This window comes from Apodemus sylvaticus, chromosome 4 (genome assembly GCF_947179515.1).
Source record: "Apodemus sylvaticus chromosome 4, mApoSyl1.1, whole genome shotgun sequence".
NCBI lineage: Eukaryota > Metazoa > Chordata > Mammalia > Rodentia > Muridae > Apodemus > Apodemus sylvaticus.
Window position 1 is genome coordinate 141,115,627 of NC_067475.1, and position 26,812 is coordinate 141,142,438.

General features: G+C 41.6%; 1 protein-coding gene across 3 annotated transcripts in view; it reads right to left on the minus strand.

Moving 5' to 3' along the window:
- Nucleotides 1–26,812, minus strand: part of Tnik (TRAF2 and NCK interacting kinase) — a 412,408-nt gene that overhangs the window by 40,896 nt on the left and 344,700 nt on the right. For all 3 annotated transcript variants that reach the window (XM_052180712.1, XM_052180713.1, XM_052180711.1), the window contains 5 exons: nucleotides 24,668–24,907; nucleotides 21,629–21,735; nucleotides 13,872–14,035; nucleotides 11,866–11,963; nucleotides 4,880–5,064 (listed from right to left, as the gene is read on the minus strand). In XM_052180712.1, coding sequence (XP_052036672.1) covers nucleotides 4,880–5,064; nucleotides 11,866–11,963; nucleotides 13,872–14,035; nucleotides 21,629–21,735; nucleotides 24,668–24,907 — 794 coding nt within the window. The remainder of the gene's footprint in view (nucleotides 1–4,879; nucleotides 5,065–11,865; nucleotides 11,964–13,871; nucleotides 14,036–21,628; nucleotides 21,736–24,667; nucleotides 24,908–26,812) is intronic.

The following is a 26,812-nucleotide window of genomic DNA, read 5'->3' on the forward strand; positions in this document are numbered from 1 at the left end:
GCAGTGGAGGTCATGACCTTTCTCATGTAGTATTTATTGATTGAGGAACTTTAACACCTTTGGTTTATTATATTAGAAATTCCTCACCATTCTGGACCCCTTTCATTCTCTCATATGTTCAATCTAAGTCCTTCCTATTGTGCTTCATAACCATATTTCAAGTATTTTCTGCTTTTCTTTATCAATGTTTTTCTTTATCAATGAGATTGGCTTCCTCTCTTTTATTAATGACAGTCTTCTTCAACTTCACACCACATGTATTGCGTGGCTTTTCTTTTTCCAACCTTCAGTAGCTCCCTGTCTACTATAGTTAAAAGCTAAAGGTCCTTACCATGGCTTTAAAAGTATTATTGGGGCCTTTTCTCTAATGGGATTTTTAAAGCAAATTCTACTCTCTTCTAACTCTAGCAATATTTAACCTACAGTTGTTTTCTATGCACACTGCATGATAAAACCCTTGGTGACTTAAGTCTGACCTCTTTCCCAGTACCCTTTTCTGTTCTCTGCCTTCACCTAGATAGCACTTCTTTTAACACATGGGACAGTTCTTCACTCAGTCTCTCCGTGTCCTCTGAGCATCTACTTTACTACTTTATAAACACATAGTTCTTCAATGATCAGATCTTATCTGTGTTTGTGTCTTCTATATTGTGTGTGGTGTGTGCCACTCAAGAGGCATCCAGAGAGTGTTCAGTACATGCATGACTGAATGTTTTAGGTCCAAAGGCTTTTCTTAGTGTCCCTAGTAGAGATTTATTTCAGGTTTACTGTGAAAGCACAGGTCTTTTGTAAATTGATTAGTGATTAGCTATAAATATAAGTAGACAACTAGACAGACAACCCATGCCAACTTCTGTCATCTTAAGTCTTTGGTAGCAGGTTCACTAGGATGTAGCAACATAAGTTTTGATAATCCATTAGTTAGTATAGGAAAGCAAAATACTTCTGTTTTGATAGTCTTAGGACTTTATAGCACAAAGAATTCTAAGGTATATATATTTAAAAAATGAGTATGGTTGGTGCTGGGCAGATGGCTCAGAAATTAAGAGGAAAATGAAGATTTTTCAGAGACCTAGGATTCAATTTCCAGAGCCCAGATGGTAGCTCATAACTTTTTCTAACTCCCATTTCAGGGACCTACCACCCTCTTCTGATTTCTACCACACATGTACACAGTGCACAGACATACATGCAGGTAAAATATCCATACACATAAAATGAAATAAATAAATCTAAAAACTTAAAAATGATACTGAAGGCTTCCAGGCAAGCATGTAAACTATGACACAAGAATCTGCTTTACATGTCTGAACTATTCCAGTTCAGTAGACAGAAGGCACTGGTCTAAGCAACCTCAAAATTCCCGAAGAAAAGCATTCTATAATACATCTAAGTAACCCTTAGCACTTCCTTCCAGACAGAAATACAGCCTGAGAAACTGTCCCAGCCAGAAGGAGTCTAAAAAGTTGTTACAACTAAATGCTACATGGTAGAACAAAGGCCACTAGGCTCAATGCTAAGCAAGCCAGGCCAACCTGAGCAGTCCATACTGATGCTGTTCAGTAGTTCTGACACATGCAGTACTCACTACCCTTAGAGACTGTGTGGCGAAGATGATGCAGTAGTTAGAGTGAACTTTTTTTACCACTTCGATTTGCAGTTTTCCTATAAAATTGCAACCTAAAAAAAAATGTAATGTTTATCAAAAGAAAAAGAATGGTAAGAAAAAATGTCCAAGGCTCAAACAACAAATGTATTGCATTAACTATCCATTGTTCTAGAAATAATTTTTCTTAATATAGAGCTTGGGTACAAAATCTTATTGCATTAACTACCCCTTGTCCTAGAAGTCATTTTTCTTAATATAGAGATTGGATAGGAAAAATTAGCTATCCAAAATCCTACAAAGATTGTAAAAAAATACAAAACAAATTAAATCAAAACAAACAATAAAATCCCACCATTGATTCAAATGAAAAAAATACGGGAAGTTTCCTGTAATTAGACTACTGGTTTGGAACAATAATTCCCTATAATTGGATTTGTCAAAGTGCTCCTGGAGGTCCTGATTTAATTCAGCTCAATTCAATTCAATACGTGCTTTTGGGGCACCTGCTTTCTGAAAGGTCCTTGGTTTGGCAGAGCATAGTGGATAGAAAAGCTGGGCAAGATAAGGAAAGGGATGTACTGGAGAAGGGCACAGCATTGGCATGGATGCTGAAGTTTGATCATTGGTCTCAGAGATGCAATGGCTTGTAGAGACTGAGAGATAAAGCATGGCCAGTCATCCTAGAGCATGGAAGGCACAAGAGGGCAGAGGACTTGTAAAGGGGGCATCACAGTAGTGAAGTAAGTGGGCATGGTGTTTTAGTGAGAACAGAAGGAAAAAAAGCTACGTGGCTATCATCGTGTGAGACTATACAAAATGAACTGCATTAGGTCACCATCTGCACTTCACATTTTTATTTAAAAAATTATTTTCATTTCTATGCATTTGTGAGTATATGCCACATGTGAGGGGTGACTGTGGAGGCCAGGAGAAAGTGTCAGATCTTGGGAGCTGGAGTTATAGGCTGTAGTGAGTCACCTGATGTAGGCATCAGGCCTGCACTCCATTTTCTGAAAAAGCAGCGAAGAATCTTAATACCTGAGCCATCTGGTCAACCTACAGCCACTATCCCCATCCTCAGGAATCTCTGCAGTTCAAAGAGGAAGATGGTGCGAATCTTGACTCAAGATACTACATGCAAACTTAGGCTCCTGGAGAAATAATAGTGAATGGAGAAGTGGGAGGATGGCTCTTCACAGCGGGCTGTGCTGTGGGTAGGTGACTTCCAAAGGGATAGACTAGCAGAAAGACACAAAGAAGTACAATGTGATGTGTTTGGGGGAATATTAGCAAGGTGGATGTTCCTCCCCGAAAGGTAAGTTCTAGCTCTCCTTTAGAGGATGGAGGGGAAACATAATTCATAGAGTTATAAAATATGACAGAAATTTCCAATGCTATTACATTTTCCCACAAATTATCTCTGTCCAAAATGATTAGATTATCCTGCATTCTCCTGTATATAATTTATCTCTGCAAAGAAGAATATCAACTCTGAAGGCAGAATGTAAGTATATACTCTCCAATGGCTCATCCCCCTCAGCACAGCATTTAACATGTAGTAGGAATTTTAGAAATATTTTAATATCATTGTCAGCTTTTATCCCAATAGCCATATGCCCATTGTTTAGAGGGAATTTTAAGCATATGTTAGAAGAACTGAACAGTGCTGAGTCAAGACAAAATGGAAATAATCAGCATGTGTTGTGTAGTTGTTCTGGCTTAGTAGTTTTGCCTCTAGAACAATTTTATTTGCTGTTAAAAGACAATTTAATACAAACCATTTCAAAATGTCATATCTTAGCATATTTATAGCTGTCAATAATTAAATAACCAACAGTAAATTTACAAGCATGGATTTACAATGAAGGTTATTGAATTTGCCTCTCAGAACTGCTTGGGGTAGCATCCTCCAGACTGGCCATGCCTGTCCTGTAATCTATTGATCAGGACAATACAATGGTCTTGTGATATTTCCTGTCAGTAGAGTATGCTCTGGTGATAAACACTGATAGCCAGTCCAAAGAAATGGGGGGCAATGAGAGTGAAGATGGGGAAGGAAGTGTTGCATTTCGTCACTGTGATGGCAAACCGGGGCAAGGACACCTTACATTTATTTTCAGAGGGGGTTGGAAAGCAAAAAAGAATGGGATGTAAATGGCTAACCCAAGAATCCACTGCAGTGAACAACAACAACAACAACAACAACAACAACAACAACAAAAAACCCATGGAGCTTCCTATTAATCCTGGGGGAAGAAAGAAAACAAGAGTAGGGAAGTCTATGACTTAGGGAAATATAGGCAGACATACGGAGAGAAAATATACAAAGATAATATGGAGAAGAGCTTGATAAGAGTATATGAAGATGCTGGTGAGATGCTCAGTCAGTACAGCGCCTGCCCGGAGAGCATAAAGGCCAGGTCTGGTGGGGCACACTTGTAATCCTGGAGACTGGGGTGGGGACAGAGGCTCCAGTGAGCACCAGGCCAATGAGAGAATCCGTCTCGAAGAGAAGGCAGACAGCATCTGAAGAATGACATCCAACACTGACTTCTGGCCTCCATATGGACATATATGTATGCATAGCATGTACACTGCACACATGTCAACATGAACACATGTACATAGGTACACATACAAAAAAGGAAAAGGTATCAGATAAAATAGACACTGAAAAAGATGGAGTAAAAAACAATAACACTAGAAATGTTCTTAAATGGTCATTTGACTTCTGATTCTTTCCTCTCTCTCTCTCTCTCTCTCTCTCTCTCTCTCTCTCTCTCTCTCTCTCTGTGTGTGTGTGTGTGTGTGTTGGGACTAACATATGTTGTCATGTGCATCCATTCTTGTTTGTCTTAGAGGTGAAAAGAAGAAAGAGCATCTGAAAGTCAAATAGCAATGGGCAGGCAGGACATATACAGGACTACAAGTACCACACACTCCAGGTGACTGAGTCTATGCAGAGAAATAGTTATGGAACTATGTCCCAATACGAACTCAAGTTTCCCAAAGTCAGTTCTCTTTGCCAGTGTCCTAAGTGTGATTTGTATCCAGCTAGTGTTTCTCATGCTTCTGTTTGGAAACGTAGTCCCCTCCTGGTCTTCCTTTAAGAAACAGTCTTGATTCAGGCATGGTGCTTGGTACTTGCTATCCCAGCTCCTCCTGAGGCAGGAGGCTAGCTCAAGCACAGAAATTCAGGGCAAGCTCAGGTACAACCTATATAGATGCTATCTCTGAACAACAACAACAACAACAACAAAAATATCTTACATTAGTCTGGGTATGTCACTGACAGCCACGGTTCCATCATGCGTCTCGCTCTCTCCATCTTCCTCTTCTTCCTCACTGCTCTCTGACTCCTCGCTGGAGGAAGAGTAGTCAGTCACTTTCTTCAGTGGGCGGTTTGTTTCTTCAATCCGGAGTTCTCTTAATTCTTTGGCTAATGCCGTCAGATCCTACAAAAAGAAAAACTTGTAAGTGTGTGAAGTGAGTTACAACCAAAGCTGTGTCTCCCAGCCAGTCATTGCTCTAGCTTAAGCAATGAGGAAAAAAAAAGAAGAAAGAAAGAAGCTCTCTAGAGAACTGTGACAAACACAGTTACTGTATGGAACTACGAAAATGAGGTTTGTGGCCTGTAGAAGCTAAGAGACAGGAGAGGAAATCAATTCGAACTTAGTTCAAAACCAATAGCTATACTGGGACTGACTATGCATGTGCATATATGTGCATGCCGTGCTGTGTGCATGCACATACATACAAACATGGTGTTCTCTTTTTATTTTGAGAGGGTGAAGTTGGTCACCCTTAGAGCTGAATGGGAAAATAAATGGGATTCAAATATGTTCCCCAAGTATCCTGGAATTCTTGCCCAAAGCCATGATGGTGGCCTTTCCTCACTTGCGAGGGCTACTGGACCAAAAAGTAGCATTATCATAGAAGAGAGTAGATTGCAAGGTTCATTTGGTATGAAATCATTCCCTAAAAGACAAAGGTACCACATCAAATGACAGCCCACCCCAAATCCTAGTGCTACTGAGATTTAGAGCCACAGGGATGTTAATCAAGAGGAGCAACAAACAAACAAACAGACAGACAAACGAACGAACAAACAGTTCTCTTCCACAACAGCACGTGTTTTATCTTTAAATTCCAGTCACCTGGCAGAAGCCCTTACGAGAAATGGCTGAAATGAACGTGGAAACACCCAAAGGAAGAGATAGTTTTCTGATTTTCCATGAGGGTGATGAAACCTTGAGCCTTATGGATGTGATGAGGCGGGGCTTGGTCACCAGGCATAGTGCAAGGCAGTGTGCTGAACATCTGACTACCTTGGATGGACATGCTTTCAGAGCAAGGCGGAGGGAGGCAGTTCTGCAGAAGCATGGCCGCTCTACTTTGCATGGGTTAAACTGCCCATGGCACGAAGCATGCAGATGAGGAAAAAGCAATTTGACATTGGTCTTACCATTTCTCCCTATTTAGGGACCCATGTGGGAATCAGAGCATTCAGCGAGAGACAGGGAGTTAGGGAGAAAGAAACTCATTGAAAAATACTAAATCCCACATATATTTTTTCTCAAAAAAAAATTGGCCATATTCTCTCTTTATTTCAGTCCAGAAATGTATTTGTCCAATTCACCTGGTATAGGATTAACCTTTGTGACATGGTAATCATCCCAATCAGAAGAAAAATTATGATAAACATGCATAGATAATGGTAGTTATAATTTTGAGACATTCATAGGCCGTGGTGCTCCTGTCCTGTGGCTGCATGTCAATCAGCACTGCATTGGTTAACACTCAGGGAGCCATCACCCTGAAGTATCACTAAGTCCTAGAAGATTCAAGCTGTCAACTGAATGTGTCAGAGTCATTTTGTTTTATTTTCATGTCTTGAACAGAAAGCAACAATGTCCCAAAGCCACCTGACTTAAGGCCCCATGAAGGGCAAGCTTCTGGAAATCCCAACCGTGCATTCTATTCCTGAATGCACTTGCTGGGACTTCCTCATACATGCACACTCCCTCCGGCACACAACCCCAGTCTCCGCCGTCTATGAAAGTGAATTTAGGATGGGATCCAAAAGGCTTAACAGTGTTTAAAGACAACATACCATGGAAGGGGAGGGCCTCCTCACACACATAGGGTTTTAATGCAAATATACTTCCAGTTTCTTAGGCAAAGCACCCAAACCAAGAAAGGCTAGTATCTAGGTTTAGCCTTCTGCACATCTCCTCTTGATTGCTGCTGATACATTTATCTTTATCAGACAAAAGGAGTATGGAGAACATGCTAGATGGGCACTATGGGACAAACTGTTGACACATTTGTCAAGACTCTGAAAGCAAGAGGACACAGCGAGCTTCCAAACTAGCAAAAAGGACAAATCAGACACATTTATTGCATATTTTGATTTTTATAAAGTAATAGTATTATCAAAGGATATAACTAATATTTAAAGTGTTACTTATTATTAAAAACTATATTTTATTGTAATTTAAAGAGAGAATATGGTTTAAAGGAGTTTGTTTCTACTATCAAAAAGTCTGAGTAAAATGTACTACTACCACTATGACTTATTTAAAATACTGATACATTTCCCCCGGATCATGGCTACCTCATCTCTAACATTTCAGAACAAGATAAGAGAGAGACTAAACAACAAAAATGTCAAATCTATTTAGAATTATTTAGTTAAGTCCATTACCCAATAACTTCAAGAAATTTTCACTTGTTAAAATGTCCTACATTTCCATAAATACTGTATTTAGCAACACTTTAAAATTATGACCTGCTTTATAATTTTGGTTTTAATCAGAATTCTTTTATTTCTGTGGTATTAAAAATCTCTTTCCTGAAACATTAAAAATAATTGCAAATCTATTTTCAGTTTAATTGGTAACAGCTTAGAGAGTGGGACACTGATGGACATTTCAAGGTAGCAGTAACGAGTAATAAAACATGCTCCCTTGAAGAAAACTAATCTCCCACTGCCAATGGCCTCTGTGGCCAGCTGAACTTCGGGGTTTCATCTGCTCATTTCAAGGAAAATGGGAGATATCAACGTTGCAGAAAATAGACATGACACAATATTGTCACCACTGGACTCCGATCCTTTTCTGAAACTTTATCCTCTGACAATTCCAATTTCCTCTATATAATGAGCCTTTTATGGTAATTTATTGCTTGGTTGTCTCAAGCCTGAAGCTAAAAAGTATTAAAAGGGGAGGGGGAATAAAAATGCTATTTAGCAGGAAAATATTTGAGGACACATTAACTATCAAAGAAATATGGCAAAATACTGTGTTTCTTTTTCCTACAGTGCAAAGTAATTAATTATTACTTAAGTTTTAACCTATCTATGGGTGATTTTTAGAAATTGTCAGTTTTATTATTATTATTTTTATATCTGATTAAAAATAAACCCTAAACATACTGCTAATGTTTGTTTCTGCATATAGACTTCAGTCCACACATTCTGTTATGTGAAAGTAAAATTTATTTGTTTTCTAAAGTTTTATTAACTAACTGCAGCGTTGTGAAACTTCACAGTACATTGGAAAGTAACGCCCATTTAACAGCTACCCTTTGTGATTTATTGCAATGAAAAAAAATTAAACTACTAAATTAGCAATAGCAAGAAATAAGTTTTAAAAAGGTGTTTAAAGACTCTTTTGACATTTCATTCTGTGTCATCCATGTGGGAAAACAGTTGCAGAAAAAGATGGAAGATAAAACTGAGGTCATGATTTCCCAGCCCAGCACCTTTACCATTTGGGGCCAGAGGTGTTTTATTGTGAGGAATTCCCCTATGTGTTGTAGGATTTTAGCTCCACCCCTTTTAGGCATTGGAGGACTTTAGCTCCACCCCTTTTAGGAATTAGAGGATGTTTAGCTCCACCCCCTTTAGGAATTGGAGGACGATTAGCTTCACCCCTTTTGTGTATCACAATAGTAGTCAGCAGAGTTGCCTCCAACTTTCAAAGGTGAACTTAACACTAAAGTTGAGTTCAGATTTGACGAATAGCTCCTAAGTGTAAGATGGGTAGCAACCTCGGCTAAGAACCGCTGGGTCGTACAGGACTATCTTCCTGTGTTTCAGTGGTCCAGGCCCGTGGTAGTCAATGGCCAGGGGCGTCAGTTCACTGGGGACGTTTGCTCTGACCCACAGCCCCAGTTGTCTCTCTCATCTCTGTCATACTATGGTAGAACACATCAAAATAAATGAAGTGATTTTCAAAAAGCCTGGAACATCCGGGGTTACCAGAGGAAACCTGGGAGATCCTTTCCCCCCAACAGCCTTTTCCACACTCATTTCTGGACTCCTGTAAGACCTTAAGTTGTTCGTATGAATCCCACTTAATTGGCAGCTATGGTATCCACTACCAGAAAATAATTTTCTCTCTTTTCCTTCTCATGGCAACTGATAAAAAGTTGCAACAGCCCCTCTATCCTTGTTATTAATGTGAAGGAAAAGCAAAACCATGGAGCAGAGTGGTTATAACCAGTCCCTGGGCTGTAGACATGAGGCGTATCATTACTTTATAAACAGCAGCCCCTTAAACAGGACAGTGGCTTTCTAACTCACTGTGAATGGCGCAGAAACAGGTGTGGAGAGAATCAGCTTCAGAGAATCATGTTCGCCCTACTTGCAAAACTAGTGCTGAACCTAGGACTCAAACCTGAACAATCAGAGTGGTTTTCCATAACACTCTTCACTTTAAACAATGCTTTTGCACACAGGACCTTAAGACCCTGAACAATCTTGTAGGTATAGGAGAGCAGACATTTTTATTCCCATTTTACAGATTATGAGATTTAGTCTCATTGTACATATTACTGAGATTATAGAGCCTTCAAGCTTCAAATGTAGCTTGCTGCCTCCTGAAGCAAGTGCTTTTTTCCATATAACTTCACAACCTCATGTTCCATGCATCTGGGATCCCTTGCAAGGCCTGCCTGATCAGAACCATTGCACTGTGCTGCATCATTCATGCAGGTCTGACAAACAGCACTGGGGAAGTTGTCCTCAGCAAGCTATCTACAAGGGACGCAGCCATCTATTTTTCTAATGGAAAATGTCTCTACAGATAAGGAAACAGATCACTTAACTCACCCGGATTCATTAGCTAAGGTTGATATTGCTGCTTATGGTGTTGTTAATGTCCCACGAAATTAATCTAACAATACCCAGTAACTCCTTGTTCACAAATTGCACACTATAAATTTGGGATGTGCTAGAATTATGTCTCTGCATTGTTAGTAAAACTGCTGAAGGCCACCTCCTAGCAAGGCTGGAAAATATAGGTTTGCTATTAGAAGGTACTGGAAGGAGAAACCACACTATTAACAAAACACTGATACGTGTGTTTTGCCCCACTTGGGACACTGGGAAAGCAATAGTTTTGCTTAGTGAAGGACTCTGGAGCTTTTTATGGGTAGATCTAAGGGTCTCAGGCTGGATTCTACTAAAGGAGTACTCCTCTCCCAAACAAGGGTGCTTAAAAGAGGACTTTTCCCATGATCCCACTGGCTTCCCTTCTGAATGCCAACATCAGGAAATAAGCTCAATATTCACATCTTATGAAATCATGGCCAAGAAATGGCGGTACTAACCTCATCTATAGCTTTCTTATAGCTCTGTGGCCAGAGGAGCCCAATTCAGAAGAATCCACAGTCAGGGAAAAGCCAGGAGAAAAGAAGCAGGTTAGACACAGAATTGGCATTGTTATCAGAAAACTGATACAGGCAGACAGGCAAAGAAAAGCTCAGGCCAGAACAGAGCAAATCCCTTTTGTTATTACTTAGCATTCCTCTTTCTTTAAGATGCAAAAACTAGGAAATGAGAGGTATTCATTCACAGGACAGCATGCAAAAACATCCAAAATAAGTTTCTACTTTCAGCCAGCATGACATTTTCCTTGCCTTGCCTTGCCTTGCCTTGCCTTCCCTTTCCTTCCCTTCCCTTCCCTTCCCTTTTCTTTTCTCTTTTCTTTTCTTTTCTTTCCTTTCCTTTCCTTTCCTTTCCATTTCTTTCATCTATCTATCTATCTATCTATCTATCTATCTATCTATCTATCTATCTATCTATCTATCTCTATCATCCATGAATGTATCTCTCATCTATCTTACATATCTATCATCTGTCTATCTAATGTATCTCTCACTTATCTATCTGAGACAATGTTTCATATATCCTAGGCTGGCTTTGAACTTATTACTCAGCCAAAGATGACTTTGAACTTCTGGTATACACTGTCACACCTGTCTCATGTGGTGCCGGGGATTGAATCCAGGGCTTCAGGTGTGCAGAATGAGCACTTAACCAACTGGACTATGTCTTTATCCCAGATCCTTTCTTCCTTTAAAGCTACTTGGTGTTGGGCTCAGAGGAAACTCCACACCCCTAAAGTTTGGCACCCCTACCAAAGTAACCATTTCTTCACCACTGGCAGAAGGAACAAATGGCTAACCATGCTGTCTGCTAGCATACAAAAGGACGTGCTGGTCTCCAGGTTCCCTCACTCTCACTACTACCTGTGGCTATCCTAAACTGCTCTAACCATGGGGTTCCCTTCCCTACCTTCTCATTCCGATATAACCCCACCTTTTCAGCTATGAGCTCTTTTGTCTTTCCGTGTCTCACTCCCCCTTACTTTCCTCGGCCAGCACTCCCTTGTCTTTCTCTCCCTTCCTTGCCCTCCTTTCCTGACCTAGTCCAGTCTTCTGGCCATTACTACTTCCTCTTTCTGTTTTGGACTCTTCTAAATGCCTCTGGCAATCCTCTCCTTCATAGCTACAATGAAAACCGTCCCCTCCACCATATCTTGGAGCTGTCTTGTCCTTGGTTTATATATTTGATGCTAAAATCCTCAGTTTACACACTTGGCTCCTTCATTTTTCAGCAATGAAGCTGGACTTCAAGTTGCCAGGCCCTGTGTCACACCATACCTACTACATTTTGGTCCAGAAAAGATAGTCCATATTGTGCGATGGTGTGAGATAATTTCTTTCCTTTTTTCTTTCTTACTAGAATGTTGATGAGCAACCAAAGCCCCCAGAGCAGAGAGAGCAGCCTAAGACCCACTCCGTTCCTTCCTCGTCATGAATGACTGTCTTCTAGATGCGTCTGGCACACAGTGCTCTTTTTTATCCCCAAAGTTTTTGCTTTGAAGCAAAAGGTAACCCTAACTACATCATCTTGGAATCCCCAGGTAAAGGTAGAGTTTCAAATCCTTAGAAAGAAAAGCACTCACAGCTGGCCGACTGGGCCGCGTGATGTCTCTGGATTCTTCTGGTTTCACCTTGGAAGGCTCATGGGGGAGCACGGGCGATCCTTCTGACTTACTGTTGGCTAGAGGAGAGAACAGGGACACGGCCATTAGAAAAGCCTGTCTCACATTCCGCGTAAGTGTCTAGGGAAAGCCTACTCACAAGGTAACCCCATTTATATCCAGGGAAAACTAATAAATGCTCAGAAAACAAAGGCAGACAACATAGACTTGAAACGTAGATGTCATCAGTAAAACCGAGAATCTGCAACAAGCACTGCAGTCACTGCCATTTACCAAGAGCTTATTGTGTCTTAGGCACAGCACCAAATGTATTCTCTGTCAATCATCGCCATTCATCCTTGCCCCAACCCTGTGCTATGACACCGTCTTCTTATTCTCCAGATGAGCACAGCCTAAAAGGATGACACACCCATCTCAAGATAACAGAGAAGCGATGGACTTAGTTGGGAATCCTTCTGAATTTTGAATGTCCTCTGAATCATTATTTCAAATGCGTTTCCAAATTAAAATTCTACCCTTGTTTTCTTCCTTTTATCATCTATTCATCAGAACAGGCTATTCTGATTGAAGTTTATGAACAATAAAAGAATTTTATTTGATGGCTTGGGTCTTAAAAGGAGATGTGAGAAGAGATCTGAGACCTTTAAGGAAGGAGGGGTGACGCAGGATCAGGGAGGGGCTGATGATAAAGAATGGAGGTGTGGAGCAAGAATGGGGGAGGCTGCCTGCAGCCGCAGAGCAAGAGTCCTGTGATAGAGCGGTAGGAAAGCTGAGAGTTGTTTGGCTTGAATACCCAGGCAGGGATGCCTTACAGTCCAAAGTAAAGAAAGAAATAATGTAAGAATTCAGCCTGAGCTAGTTCAGAGAATTAAAGTGGTGAGGGTAACACTGACCATCTTTACAAAGAATCCAATGAACATAAAAAGGTGTTGAGGGAATGACAGTTGTCTGGATCAGTGCCCAAGAGACACACAGCACTCAGGGACAGGCCACCCATGTCAGGAATATCGAGTCAGCTGTGGGACAATCTGAGTCTCGATGCTCAGTCACAGGTGCCACCTGCCAGATTTCAAGCTTAAGACACTTGCATATACAGAGTTTGTATTTACTGAAACGTAAATGACTAACAGAGGAGGGAAACTGTGGTTGTGACTATTCATTGGGCCACGAAGGAACTAACTAGTGGTTTTCTTCAGGGAGAGCGACTTATCAGCACATTAATATTTATTAAATTGTACTACAGAAAGCCTAGAATTAATTACTTGTGAGCAAATTTATCTTCTGAAGAAGTTGACTCAGAAAGAGTGAATGTCGACTCGTTAGAACAGTGTTTTGCTAGGTATTAATGATACTATAGTCTTTCTATGGGCTTTTCTCATTACTGAAAACTGAGCAGGGCAGAATGCTTTGCATTAAATATGAGGCTATATATTTTACTTATCTAGTAGGAACAGCCAGAAGAGTTGAACATGTGTCTTTAAGGTGAAGGTATTTCTTTTTCTCTTGTGTATTTACTTTATAATGCTTTTTAGGAAATTTCACTTTGAGAAATAGCTAAGATTATAAAGCATATCAGGATTCTGGAAAAGATGCCGGGTGCCATGGGAACAAGACAGTGGGCCACATGAGCCTGAAAAGGAGGAGTCAAATAGAAATGGACACTTGGGAAACTGGAAGGTTCTCAATATTTTGTAGTCACAAATATTTGGTAGTAAGACCTACATGGAGATTTGTCTGGAAATTGAAATTCCAGATAGATGTTTTAGATTGGTGTTCACACTCTGGTGTCACATTCACAATGAGAGATGGAAGTTCAGTCCCTCAGGAGAGACAAACATGAGCCACCAGATAATTGTCAGTATCATCCAACAGTGGTCACCCCGCTGCCAGAGTCAGGAAGTAAGCCTCGTTCTGTCTCTGGCTTTCCTCCCAGGTGAGAGAATGGAAGGGCTAAGAGAACACGTTACCCCGAACTCTGGTTCGTTCACTAGATCCTGCTTGTGACCCAGGCTGAGAGCCTCCTTGGGAGCTGGGCTGGGAGCTGGGAGTGCTGGAGCTGGAGGAACTGCCACTGCTGGTCCTCTGCAAGGAACTCTCCAGGACCGGCTCTGTCCTGCGGAGATCAGGGTTGCTGCAGGGACGGGAGAACACAACAGTTCTAGGTCAACATCCAAACATAAGGCACTCCCTTAACCACTCAATAGCAAGAAATAAACAAGACCTTAAATATAAACTGTGGAGGTCCTGAATAGACATTAAAAAAAGATGCAAAACAGCCATATATAAAAACACTTAGTAGCACCTTACATTATTTAAAATGGTTTTCTCAAAAAGAGTTAGGAATGATAGCCATTGCCGATGATGGTGTTGAAAAAGGAAATCCTTGTAACCTGTTGGTAGGATGCAAATTAGCATATCCATGATGGAAAATATTATGGGGAGTCCTCCAAGAATTCTAAAAAGACATATGACTTGACCTGGCAATTCTGCTTCTGGGTATATATCTAGAGGAAATGAGGCTTCTCTGTCTCACTGTCGCAGTATCTGCTACTGTTGTAACAGCAAAATTTAGAATTGACAGATATCCACTGATGCACTAGCAGATAAAGAAAATATGACACATGTAGCACATACATATTCTGTACATATGTCAAGCACATGAGAAGACATTCACTGTATGGATATATGGATCTTATATATGGACAGGCACAACTCAGAGCGTACAGTGTGGATCACCGGCAGCTTTGGGGTTTGGTGTGGGGACAATAGGATGTAAGCAAAGAAAGGTTTCAGTTAGAAACTGCTAAGCCCATCTCTTTAGCCCTGCATGTTTACCTTTATTGACCACAAAGGACATTATGTATTCACTTACTCAGAATTATCCTAGTAAGAACGGTCAGGCCGTTGAGGCAGATCAGTGCCAGGACACAGTGCCTGTGTTCTGTGAAGCTAGCCAGGCACACAGTTCCTTTCATTCCTGCTTAGCCTCCAGTGAAACACAGGATAATAGGTAAACCTGGAGCGTGCCTACCCCCATCTCCTGGACCTACATCAAATGAAGAGGGAAGGCCAGCAATGCTGGTTGCTGACAATTTTATGATTTTGTTAAAAAGCAATAATGAACAGCACAGTTGCTTAGACAGGAAAGCCAATAGAGCCAACACCTCTCATTCTCTACACTCTGAGAACATTGCCGTGAGTGGAGACACACAGTGCTGTGGTTCAGACATAGGGAAGTGTTGGATAAGATGTAATATGCTTTCATCTGATCTGGCTGGCTCAAGGGCACCGAGTGTGCACCAGGTTCTAGGCGATGTGTTGGGTGTTGGATGTGTCCCATACAGAGTTGAAAATAACAGGGTCCTCATACTGAGACATTTGTAGAGTACCTTACCAATTGCCTGGCCACAAAATATCCAATGTTATAAGCAAAAAATAAGCAATACAACCTTTTTTGTTCGTTGATTTTCTTTTTAAAAATATAGCTTACAAAAGCAATGGGCTTCATTGTAGTTCTTTCACACAGACTTTTAAACAATGCATATTGGTTTGTGATAATGTTGAGTAAAAGCGGCCGGGAACCATAGTTAACATCATGGTGAATTTTATGTAAAATCAGTCATTTTTCGCAATTCATTAATATTGATATTATACATTTAGAATTTATGACAATATTATGGCATTTGTGGGTGGTAAGTCAGCTTAATGGGAAAGCCAGCTTCAGAATGACTATTGGTGAAACTCATGAGAACCAAGAATTCTTTCTATAATAATGGCACTCTTGAACTGTTTTTGTGGGAACTGTTTGTATCTAAGGGGTTGAAATAAATTTAGGTCCTAAATGCAAATACCCCTAAATCAGAAAATGCTTAAAATGATCAGTTTCTTTCCTAAGTATCTTATATTATAAACTTTTTATTTTTCATAGAAAACAGTTGTCTCTAATCCTCAAATAATGACTTCTTTTCCCCTGCTCTCTTTTATCAAACAGTGGTGGTCAGGGAGTTATTAATATGTTCTCAAATTATTTGTCATTAAACACATTACTAACCAAATATTTTGTAAACTGAGAGATGGCACTAAAGTTACTTATACTGTTCTGATTCTGTTGGATGATGATGTCACCCTCTCTGTTTTTAAGAAATTATTGAGAGAAGGGTGGTGCTACATGCTTTGAAATGCTCTCTCTGTGGGTGGCTGTGATGTGGTGACAGTATTCAGTTACTCGATCTATTTAGCTTCTCTTTGATGTTTCAATCAAAATCTTGTTGACTTACACCTAAATTGAGCCCTGGATCAGGAAGAAGTTGAGAGAAAGTTGGGTCAGGAGATGTCCAGTCAAGTGACATCATCATCATGGCAATGAGATACAGGTTGTAGAGACAATAGTTATCATGTTGTAACCCTGAAAGCTATATACATAAAGACTGTAAATGCCACTGGTATTGGGGAAAATTCATGCACACTGAGTGTCACAGGAGGTGTTATATAGAAGGAAGACACACTGGGTGTTGGCTTAGTATCAGAGAGGCTGGCATAGCCTATGTGGAGACCAAAGCAGGTGTTTTTCTTCTGCATGTGGATGGGTGTTAAGAAGAGGCATCAGGGCAGATCAACAGGTCTGTGGTAGGAAATAGGAAGTGCAGATCAGAACAGAAGGGTGAGTTGGATGGTACTAGCCCTTAACGCTGTCTGCCTCCATCATGGGCCCAGTGTGGGTGCCTGGCTAGGGGTAGGGGATGAACAGACAGAAGGCTGTGGGCATGTCAGGGCCCTGGCTATTTCCAGACCTATCTGGGATGCATCTTTGATGAAGCTTGGAGCGTCTTCCTGTGTGAGGCTAATGAGATCCCATGAGCATTTGATTCCTGACTAGGGCTTCATTAGCACAAGCCCTTTCCAGGCTAAGTCGCCATCCCAGGTGCTGATGGTATTAAGCTGCTATTCTTGCAGCTGCACAGTAAAAGAAATACTTAGTGTCGGTGAAACCAAACAGGGAAACAGGGGAACTTTATGGATTTATTTTCTACCTTATTTTTTCCTTAAAAATATGAATAATGTGAGACAATGTCATATGATATTTTTCTCTTCCTTGGTAAGTATGTATGATTTGCCTTATGGGCTAAGGGCTCTCAAATACATGTTTGTAGAGGTTCAACTTTAGAATTCCACCAAATAATAGATTTCTCTTGTTCATATATTAACCAGAACTACTTGTATCTAAGCAGGAAAAAACTTCAAATTATCTAAATACATTTCTTTAAATGCTAAATTTAAGTTCATGCTTTTTCTACTCAGCAAACAATGACAAACACTGAAGGAATATGTGGCAATTATCCTATCTACTCGAACTGTGTAAGAAGTCAAAGCAGAAAATGAGGATTACAATATGATTTTGTGTCCAAAGCCTTGGGCCAAGTTTTTAATTAGCTGGCTGACTGCCAAAATTCTCTTTACATTGTTCTTTGGCGACAAGGCCAAGAAAGCAAAAACTAGTCATAAGAAGAAAGGTTTGGGATGGAACAGGGAATTATTTTCTGAGATAAATCATTTAATCATTTTTTGAACTGTTTCTGGATTAATTTAAATCTTTTCATGTTCTAAAAGTACTTGTTTGAGCATAGTTTAATTTGTCCTAAGAAGGAAACATGAATCGAACTAAATATTCAAGAGTCCAGAAGTTTTAAAACAGCAGTAGTTCTACACGACTGAGCGCAATCTTTATTTACTCTCCTGCCCACCCTCAATGAGATCAACAAGTTGGCCTGCCTGAGGCGCTTGACCAACGCCCAGTTTCACCGGGAGGAGGGGACAGCACAGGACCCTGGGTCACCACCCACTTTCACCTCAAGAAAGGAAGCTGAAGAAAGTGGGAGGAGGTGATCCTGTTCCTCGATGACTGGGGAACATTTGGGATACAGAAAAGTTCCATAGGCCCACATCCTTTCAAAGACAGCGAAGGCAGCAGAGTAGCCAGAGCCTTCAGGATGAGGAGGGACTGTCATCTTACCCATAAACTACAGGGTGTCAAAGAGTCAGGGCATCCCCAGGCAGGCTACCAGGGTTCAAATCCTAGTCCTGCCACTTCTCCTCTGACATCCCTTCTTGGGGATGCTTGTTTAAGTTCAGTTTATTTCAACTCCCCATCTCTAAAGTGAGAGTGATGGAAGCCATTGCTTTGGAATCACTATATGGTTTTCATAGTTTAATAGCTGAATAGGTTTAATTGGTTTAAATATCTGTAATGCTAGTTGGCAAGACGGCTCAGTGGGTAAAGTCATTCGCTGTCCTATTGTGGTGACCTGAGTTCAATCCCCAGGTCCTACTGATAACCAACTCTGCCAAGGTGTCTTCTTCTGACCCCGCCCCCCCCCCCCCCACACACACACTCAAGCAAATAATTTAAAAAATATTTGTGATACAATGAAAATACTATGTCATACATATAAGTGGTCCTGAAGTGGTCATTAAATTCTGAAACAAATATAAATTGCCTCAAAAACAGAAGGCAAGGTACTGGAAGGCCTGCCACGAATGAAGAAAGGTCTCCATTGGCTTGTAGCTCACCATAATTGGCTGGGCAGGAAGCCCAGGAAGCCCCAGGAATCCTCCAGTCTGTATCCACTGCTAGGATTCTAAGCATATGACCACACCTGATATTTTTACACGGGGTCTAGGTATCAAACTTAGGCTTTAAGTAGGTAAATTTATATACTGACTCCAAAGCAAGATAAGAAAGAGAGGCAAGACCTCATTTGTCTCCAGTGACACATGTAGCTCAAAGAGCATGAGGTACACTTGGAACTATGGGCCGCGGAGTCAGTCTCTGAATACTTTGTCCCAAGGCCACATAAAGTCTTGCACATAGCAGTTCCGAACCACCAGAGAGCTAAATTCTGGCAGGATTCTGGTATTGCCGTTCTATGACTCATTGCTGAGTTCTCAACCTTGTAAATATTCATTCTTCCTTGCCTGCCTAAGGCAATCTAAGATGTATCAGAGATTGTCTCGGTATTGATTTTAGTGCAATCTAGTATGTATCAGAGATTGTCTCACTACTGATCTTAGGGCAATCTAGTATGTATCAGAGATTGTCTCACTACTGATTGGCTTGGAGGGTTGGGGGCTGAAAGAAGAAATGAGATGCTGGAGATTGAGCCAGCAGACAGAGGTGATCAGACTAGAGCAGAGCAGTAAGGTAGAACTAGATGCAGGTTAGTTAGTCTGGTTAAGTTGAGGAGACTTCCCTAGCTAAAAAGACTAAGCTATAAAATACTAAAAAGAGTCTGTGCCATTATTTATATCACTGGCAGGTCTGAGTAAGTCCCACTATAGAAATAAAAGAAACATTGACCAAGTATAAGAAATACAGCATAGAAGTATTGTAAAACAAGACAAATCACTTAAAAAAAAACCCTTAAAGGCTTCATTGATGAATGATCATCCTTTGATGGGTAGTAAAAGAGCTATAAGGAATAAGGCAGGAGGCATGACCCCACTTTGGATGTCCTGTGATCTTCCTTTCAGGGTTTGGCCACGGGACCACATGATGCAAGGAGGATGCCCCAAGCAAAGGCTTCAAAAATCCCTGTGCATTCAGTGCTTTCCCTTTGCAATTCTGACCAAAGGGCAGCCCAGGGACGTGATGTGAGTGAGCTCAGATCAGCAGAACTTTGTAATTCACTTGGTGAGAAGTGAAGGAGAGCCAGCCCCACCAAGTGTTCAGGCTGCTTATTTTACAGCAGAGGTGAAGGAACCCACGGCATCTCCCAAGATGGCGGCAGTCAATACAATGCTCATTATGCAATCACGATGACCTGAATTTGGAGCTGAAGTATCCACCAGAAAAGTAGAGTGGCACCATTTGTAATCCCAGTACTGGGAAGGCAAGGACAGCAGTATCTCTGGGGCTTGTTGGCTAGACACCCTAGCTGCATCAGTGAACTCTAGGTTCAGTGAGAGACACTGCCTCAAGAAATAAGGGGGAGGGGCATAGAGAAAGATGCTGGTCATTGATGCCTCTACATACCGGGGCAAGTTTGTGGCAGTCAGAGGATAGCTTTATGGGGCTCTCTCCTTCTAATTTTATATGGGCTCTAGAGATAAAACTTGGCTTGCCCGGCTTATACGGCTCTTGTCTTTAACTGCTGTCTTAAGCCGTCTCACCAGTCCAGTGACTCAGTTTATGTGCTGGTCATGTGCAGGTGAGTACCAGCCAAAGTAAGGCTGTTCTGTTGATTGTCTCCCAGGAAGAGATGGGGTTCTCCACCCTCTCACTCCAAATCTTTATGATGTACATTGTAGGCAAACAACTATAACCTCTTTGCTTCCACCTCTCTACAAGTGGAAAGATGCGGGTCATCTCTCACAAAATTCTTTGCACAAAATATAGTTTGTGAGTGTTTCAAGAGAAACCACCTTTACCTTTTATAAGTTATTGGCCATAAAACACCCATTACCTTAGTCCCTCATGTCATTAAAACAATTGAGAGGAATTAAACAGCTGCTTCTTGCTTACAACAGCAAGTCTTTCTTTTTGGTTGACAGGATAAACACATACTTCAGACTGGGATGATGCTTGAACTAAAAAGCCAGCCTCCAAGCAACTGATCTAATGAAAATATCTTCCAGGCCTGGTCCAAAAGATCAGGAGGTGCTGATAACTAGGGACTGAAAAGAAGGCGTTGGTGATGCTCAGCCTGCAGGCAGTTTTAGCATGCGCTGGTCCCTGGCCATGGCACCTTCTAGTTACCCTGGGGCTGTTTAGCCATGCCATCTAGACACAGATCTGACAAGCTTCAAAGGAGGTTCACAGACTCCTACAATTTACTTGGAATGAGGCTGGGATCTTTCTCCTGAAGAGATTTTAAGTAGAATACCTCCTTCTTTCAGGAATGATGCCTTCCTAAGGCCTTTCAAGGGAAGAGCTGCGCAGATGTGTTAAGATAAAAAGCATTTTGTATACAAGCAAAACAATAAGCCCCCCCATCCTCTCCCTCTCCCTTCGTGGACTTTCTCTCATCATGAACACATTGCCCGCACTAGAGCATCCTTTTTATAGCCCCAGCAGAGGCCGCTTGCTATTTCAGTGGATCCTAAAAAAGGATGTATTCATCATGACAAATCCGAGGAAACTTGAACGACGGCAACAAACAGCATCTGTTGCCACATAAGGTCTGCCCAGAGCCTGTGCAGATAGATACTGCTTACTTCCCAGCATCCTTTGAGACCTCTTCCCCAACCAGGGGAAGTTGAATGCAACCTCCTGGTTACAGGAATATGAATGGTAGAAGGAAAATTCTGGAAGAACATAGACTAAATCATAGAAGTATGACTGATTTTCAGAGACCCTCTATAATGCCACTGGGATGATTTCCAGGACAAAACTGGTCTTGTAAGTACTAATCTATAGAATTTCTGCAGTGACTTATTGTTTCCTAGGCAAGAACTTTGTGATGCCTCAGTGGTTCAGGGGGCATGCGTCTTGACCTGGTGCCACAATTCATACTTCTGGCTCTGTGAGTGACGTCTCTGAGGCGATGGTTTGCAATGCTGCAACCACATCTGTATTTCTAAGTTTGTGCTCAGATTTTTTAAACCTGTCATACTGAAGTTATTGACAGGCCACCAAAGCTGACAGTCCAGGTGACAATTGCACAGGCTTTGGAAGAGAAGAAAAGATCATAGACATCTCGGATAATCATGGTGAGCTCATTCCCCTTACCTTGCTCTGATAGGCTGAGATCCAAGTCTGGGACCCAAAGCACTGCCATTCCCAGGGGAATTCTTTCTGGCTAGTGCTGGGGATATAGAAGTTGTTCTTTGAGGCACCTGGAAGAAAACCAGATTTCAGAAACAGTTCCCACAACACAGTGCAGGCAGGCTACTGTCTGAGGAGCCTCCTCCCCTCTGAAGACCAGTGAGAAGTTACAGACACTGCCTTGTCCATGAAAGAACTGTCTTTCATGCTTCAGTGAAACAGGGAACTCTTGAAACAAAGCCAAAGGAGGTTCTGCTGTCAGAAGTCAAGGGGGCACATTCCATAGCCATAAGGTCATTTCAGTCTCAGAAACAAAAGTCAGATTGCACTAATGACGTTGCCCTACTGAGCTAGAAGAAAATACCTCTTGTTTGAGCAAGATTGGAAGCTAGGGGGAACCTCTTTGGAGTGCCCTAACTCCCTCAGAAGCTGCAGTAGGTTGGAGCCATGCAGAGGGAGTCACATTGAGCTTAGCACAAAGAACAAATAGATTATGAACTCTAGTGAAAAACTGGGGTACTAATCTAGACCTTAGTCAATAAATCACATACAGGGGAGGCCGAGACTATTACCGTATTATTTACTTTTTAATATTTGCGTCTGTGTGAGTCCATGTATGTTATACATTTGTATATGCACATATAACATGCATGTTCTGGGTGGTCATGGAAGCTGAGAGAAGCTGGTGGGTTCTGTGTGTCTTATCACTCTTAGAACATGAAAACAGATGGTTTTACTTCCTAAGCAAATTCCTATTGTTAATCAAAATCACAAACAATGTGTGTCTTGTTGTTAATTAGTAAATGTCATTCTGTATAAACAAGAATTACTATTTAAAATACCGAAAGGGTCTTCAAAATGTCTGTTTAAATATGAAAGAGTGCAGCAGAAGGATGTATGACTAGCTCAACTGGGTAAAGCACAGTAGAGAGTTCCAATATGTCTCCTCTCACAAAGCACACAGACACAAGACATTAAGATTCTGGGATCGGGTATTATACAAAGGGAATCAACTATTAGCAAGAAACATGAAAATTTGTGTGTGTGTGTGTGGGGGGGTTCGAGACAGGGTTTCTCTGTGTAGCCCTGGTTGTCCTGGAACTCACTCTGTAGTCCAGGCTGGCCTTGAACTCAGAAATCCGCCTACCTCTGCCTCCTAAGTGCTGGGATTAAAGGTGTGTGCCACCACTGCCTGCCTTAGTGCAGAAGATTATTGTCAATGTAAGTGTTATCCTTTATCTGCTTTGAAAAAAATATTTTATTATGATTCATTTTAGTGGAGTCAAGGAAGCAAAACAAAAATGGCCGAGTTGTTCAAACTCCTGTTCAGGTAAAGCACTGCTGCTGTTATTCCTTCCTCTCCAAGTTGGAAACAAAAGCATTTGGGGAGGGCTCGATAACTGAATAAAACCTGAATACTTAAACATACCTAACATTTCTTCCTAGCTTTATACAGACCTACCTGACATTCTTAAGGGAGTAGCTAAGTAAGACACTTCTTTCAGGTCCTCAGCTCTCGTGTACAGCTTATTTCTCACAATGAAGTTCTCGTCTAGGTAACCATTTTAGATGGGGTTTCTGAGTCCTCCCCCCCCCAGAAGACCTCAGTGGACAGTACAGCCACTGTTTCATTGTCAAAATAGCGGCAATTCCACTGTGACCACACTTGAGAGGGAGATGGTAATAGTCTGTAAATCATTAAAACCATTTTCTTTTTCTTTGAGTTAATAGTAACAGTGTTTTCTGGAAATCCAGGACATTGAAATTGTCACAGCTCTGTATGCTAAGCTCAGTAGGAAAGATTCATGGACCAGAAAGAATCTGGTGCAAAATATCTTAAGCATTTTAAAGACATCCAGGTTGACTGGAGACAGATTCACAGCCACATTCCAGAACTTTGCTTGGGACAAATAACAGCTTCGTAATGTGAAATGAAACCAAAGAACTCAGGGTTGTTCTGTAGAGTAGGAAAACTAGTCATTTCTCTGTAGAGTTCGACCCTCTGCAATTAATTGAGTCTGAAAATATAGTACCCCTTACCCTAAAAGGAACATTCCTTAAGTAGAGCTACGTAAAATGCTTAAAGACAAGGCCAGTCTCTATGTGTGTATATGTGTTTTCATATGTATGTACATGAGTATGACAGCCTGTGTCTATGTATGTATGTGCCTGCGGAGCTCAGGGGTCAATGATGGATATCTTTCTTAACATCTCTCTGTCTCTGTCTCTCTGTTTGTCTTTCTTCCTTTGTCTGTTTGTCTCTACCTCTCTCTGTTTCTGTTGTTCTGCCTCTCTGTTTCTGTTCGCATCTCTCTGTCTCTGTCTCTCTAACTCTATGTCTCTGTCTCTGTCTCTATCTTTCTCTGTGTGTAACAGCATCTCTCACTGACCCTGGAACTCAGCAATCCAGTTAGGCTCTTTTGGCCGAGGATCTTTTGGTCTCTTCCTCCTCAGCACTGGGATTTGATGCACCACGATGTCACCATGCCTGGCTTTCACTTGAATGGTGAGGACAGGAACACAGATCCTCATGCTTGTATGACAATCACTTTACTGACTGAGTCATCCCCCAGTCCCCACACATTTTCTGGACCCTTGAAATCTGGTCAAGTTTTGTGTTGTTAAATAAGAGTAAGCAAATTTTCTTTTATTGATTTGATTTGTCTAACTATAAATGCAACAATGATCATTGAAAATACCCACTAGCCTATTTTCTAACATGAACAGCAAAATGGCCTAGATGTTTGGGATTGAGAGCTATAATTCTGTTTTAAGACAGGTACTTCTCTGTCACTCAAACTGAGTCTTTGCCCCTTTGGGAAGATGAAGATCAGAAATGATTAATGACTAGCCAAGATATAGCTTAGGAAGAGACACGTGTAAGAAGGAAGATGCTGTCTCATAGTCAAGTTCTCTAGACTGAAAGGGACAGAATGGTGGTTGATGTTAGTGGATGCTGGAGATGACATAAGTGACACAGACACCCAGTATCACTGACGCTACCTTTGGTGGAATGTCTTCTTCCTGTCGTAACCAAGAGCTTCGGTCAAACTTCTCAATGCGCGTGGGGAGAGGAGGGTTTTCCGAGGTGGGATCCGAGTTCTGGCGTGGCATCTCAACCCGGTGAGAGGTCACATTCAGAGCCTCCTGGAAGCCAGACAGGCCCTTTGTGGGTTGCTCATGCACTGACTGGGAGGCGGTCAAGGCAGGTCCCTGGGATTTGACAGCTACCAGCTGCGGGATCTAAGCACACACACAGGGGCAGCATTATTAGAAGTCCATGGGTTGAAGGGACGGAAAGATCTGTATGCAAGAATTAAATGTATCAGAGCTATGACAGGGCAGTTTTCAGATAGCAGGAAGTCCACTTGGGGTAAACTTCACCAACTGAGATATTCCTACTATTCGAGGCTGCAGAGAGCACATCTCATGATCCTTTAGATTCTTTAAGTTAGAAAATTCATAGAGCTAACTCAGGGTTCCTGGCAACAGGTTTGGCTCAGTATTAGTTGGACTTGCTAAGTAGTCAGGGAGTAGTATGGTAGTAGTAACAATTATTTTTATTCACTATTTCCTAGATAATAACACAAGATATTTTATTAGCTATCCCAAGCTCCCTCCTGTAAAGTCCTTAGCTTTGGCTTTAGATACTATTGTTCTATGAAAGAAGAAATATTTTAAATGTCTTTTCCTTTTGTGAACTCACAGGGTTGACATAACCATCCAGATATGAGGAATCCTAGATACAAAAAGATTAAGCCACACCCTAGATTTTACAGCTGATATGCTGGAGTCTGAGCTGGAACACTGGGTTCTACTCCCAGAGCATATGCTTCTAACCTCTGTAGTGGACTCTCTCTCTATCCACTGTGGTGTGTGTGTGTGTGTGTGTGTGTGTGTGTGTGTGTGTATGCAGATGCACATGTATGTGAGGTCAGAGGTGCACAACTTCAGAATGTTCACCTAGTTTATCATCTGTCAGTCTGTCTGTCTCTTTCCTTTCCTCCCTCCCTCCCTCTCTCCTTCTCTCCCTTTCTCCTTCCCTTTTTTCTCTCCTCCCTCCCTCTTTCCCTCCCTCCTTTCCTCCCTGCCTCCATCCTCCCTTCCTCCCTCCCTCCGTTTTTGGGACCCAGTCTGCTTGTGAACTCATGCTGGTCTAGAAATCAATGTAGTCATGGCTGGCCTTTAACAACTCACAGAAATCCACCTGCCTCTGTCTTCTGAGTACCCAGATTAAAGGCTTGTGGCACATGTGGCTTTCACTTTGTTTAAGACTCCGCCTCCCCATTGCTGGGATTACAAGCCTACACTACCATGTCTGGATTTCATATGTGTGTTCTAGGAATTGAACTTGGGTTCTTATGTGGAAAGCACTTTACTGAATAGGCCAACTCCTCAGTTTCCATAGTGTCCTGATTTCTACAGGACTGGCTGTCCCTACTGAAAAGACACACCACTTCCTGATATCAGGATGTGTCTTAGGGGCATTCAGAGAATGTGATACTGTTGTTCATGTAGGAATAACTTTTGAGATTTGTATTTGGCCTCTTAAGAAAAAGCATCAAAATCCAGGGTGCAAGGGATCCCTTCCCTTGTACTGTATCCTGTGAATACTGAAGTCTGTCCTCTCCCTCTGGGTGTATACTGCACTCAGGGAGTCAGGATAATCCTTGGGGCTTGTTGGCCAGGCATCTTAGTCAAATTGCAAGTTCAAAGCCAGTGAGATACCCTGTCTTAAACAAAGTGAAAGCCACGTGTGCCACAAGCCTCTAATCTGGGTACTCAGAAGACAGAGGCAGGTGGATTTCTGTGAGTTGTTTAGCCCAAGTCCCTCCTTAGGTTTGGCTCATATGGATCACAGCTGGGACAAAAGGATTCTGGAGTGCTTCCTGGCTAAACTGCTCATTCAAGCGTCTGGATTCCCTATCAGTTTCATACAAAGCCCCGCCAAACCTGTTGACTGTTTTGATTAGACCCTTGTAAAGTTCATATGATGCAAATATCATTAAATACATTAAATAGCATTAAAACAAGACACATTGCAGTATCTCATGCAAAACCCACTGTCACTTTAGAAGACCATTCCAAGCACCCTTAAGACCCTGTAGCACCTGAGAAGGATTTTCCAGGGTATACTCATAGTCACGC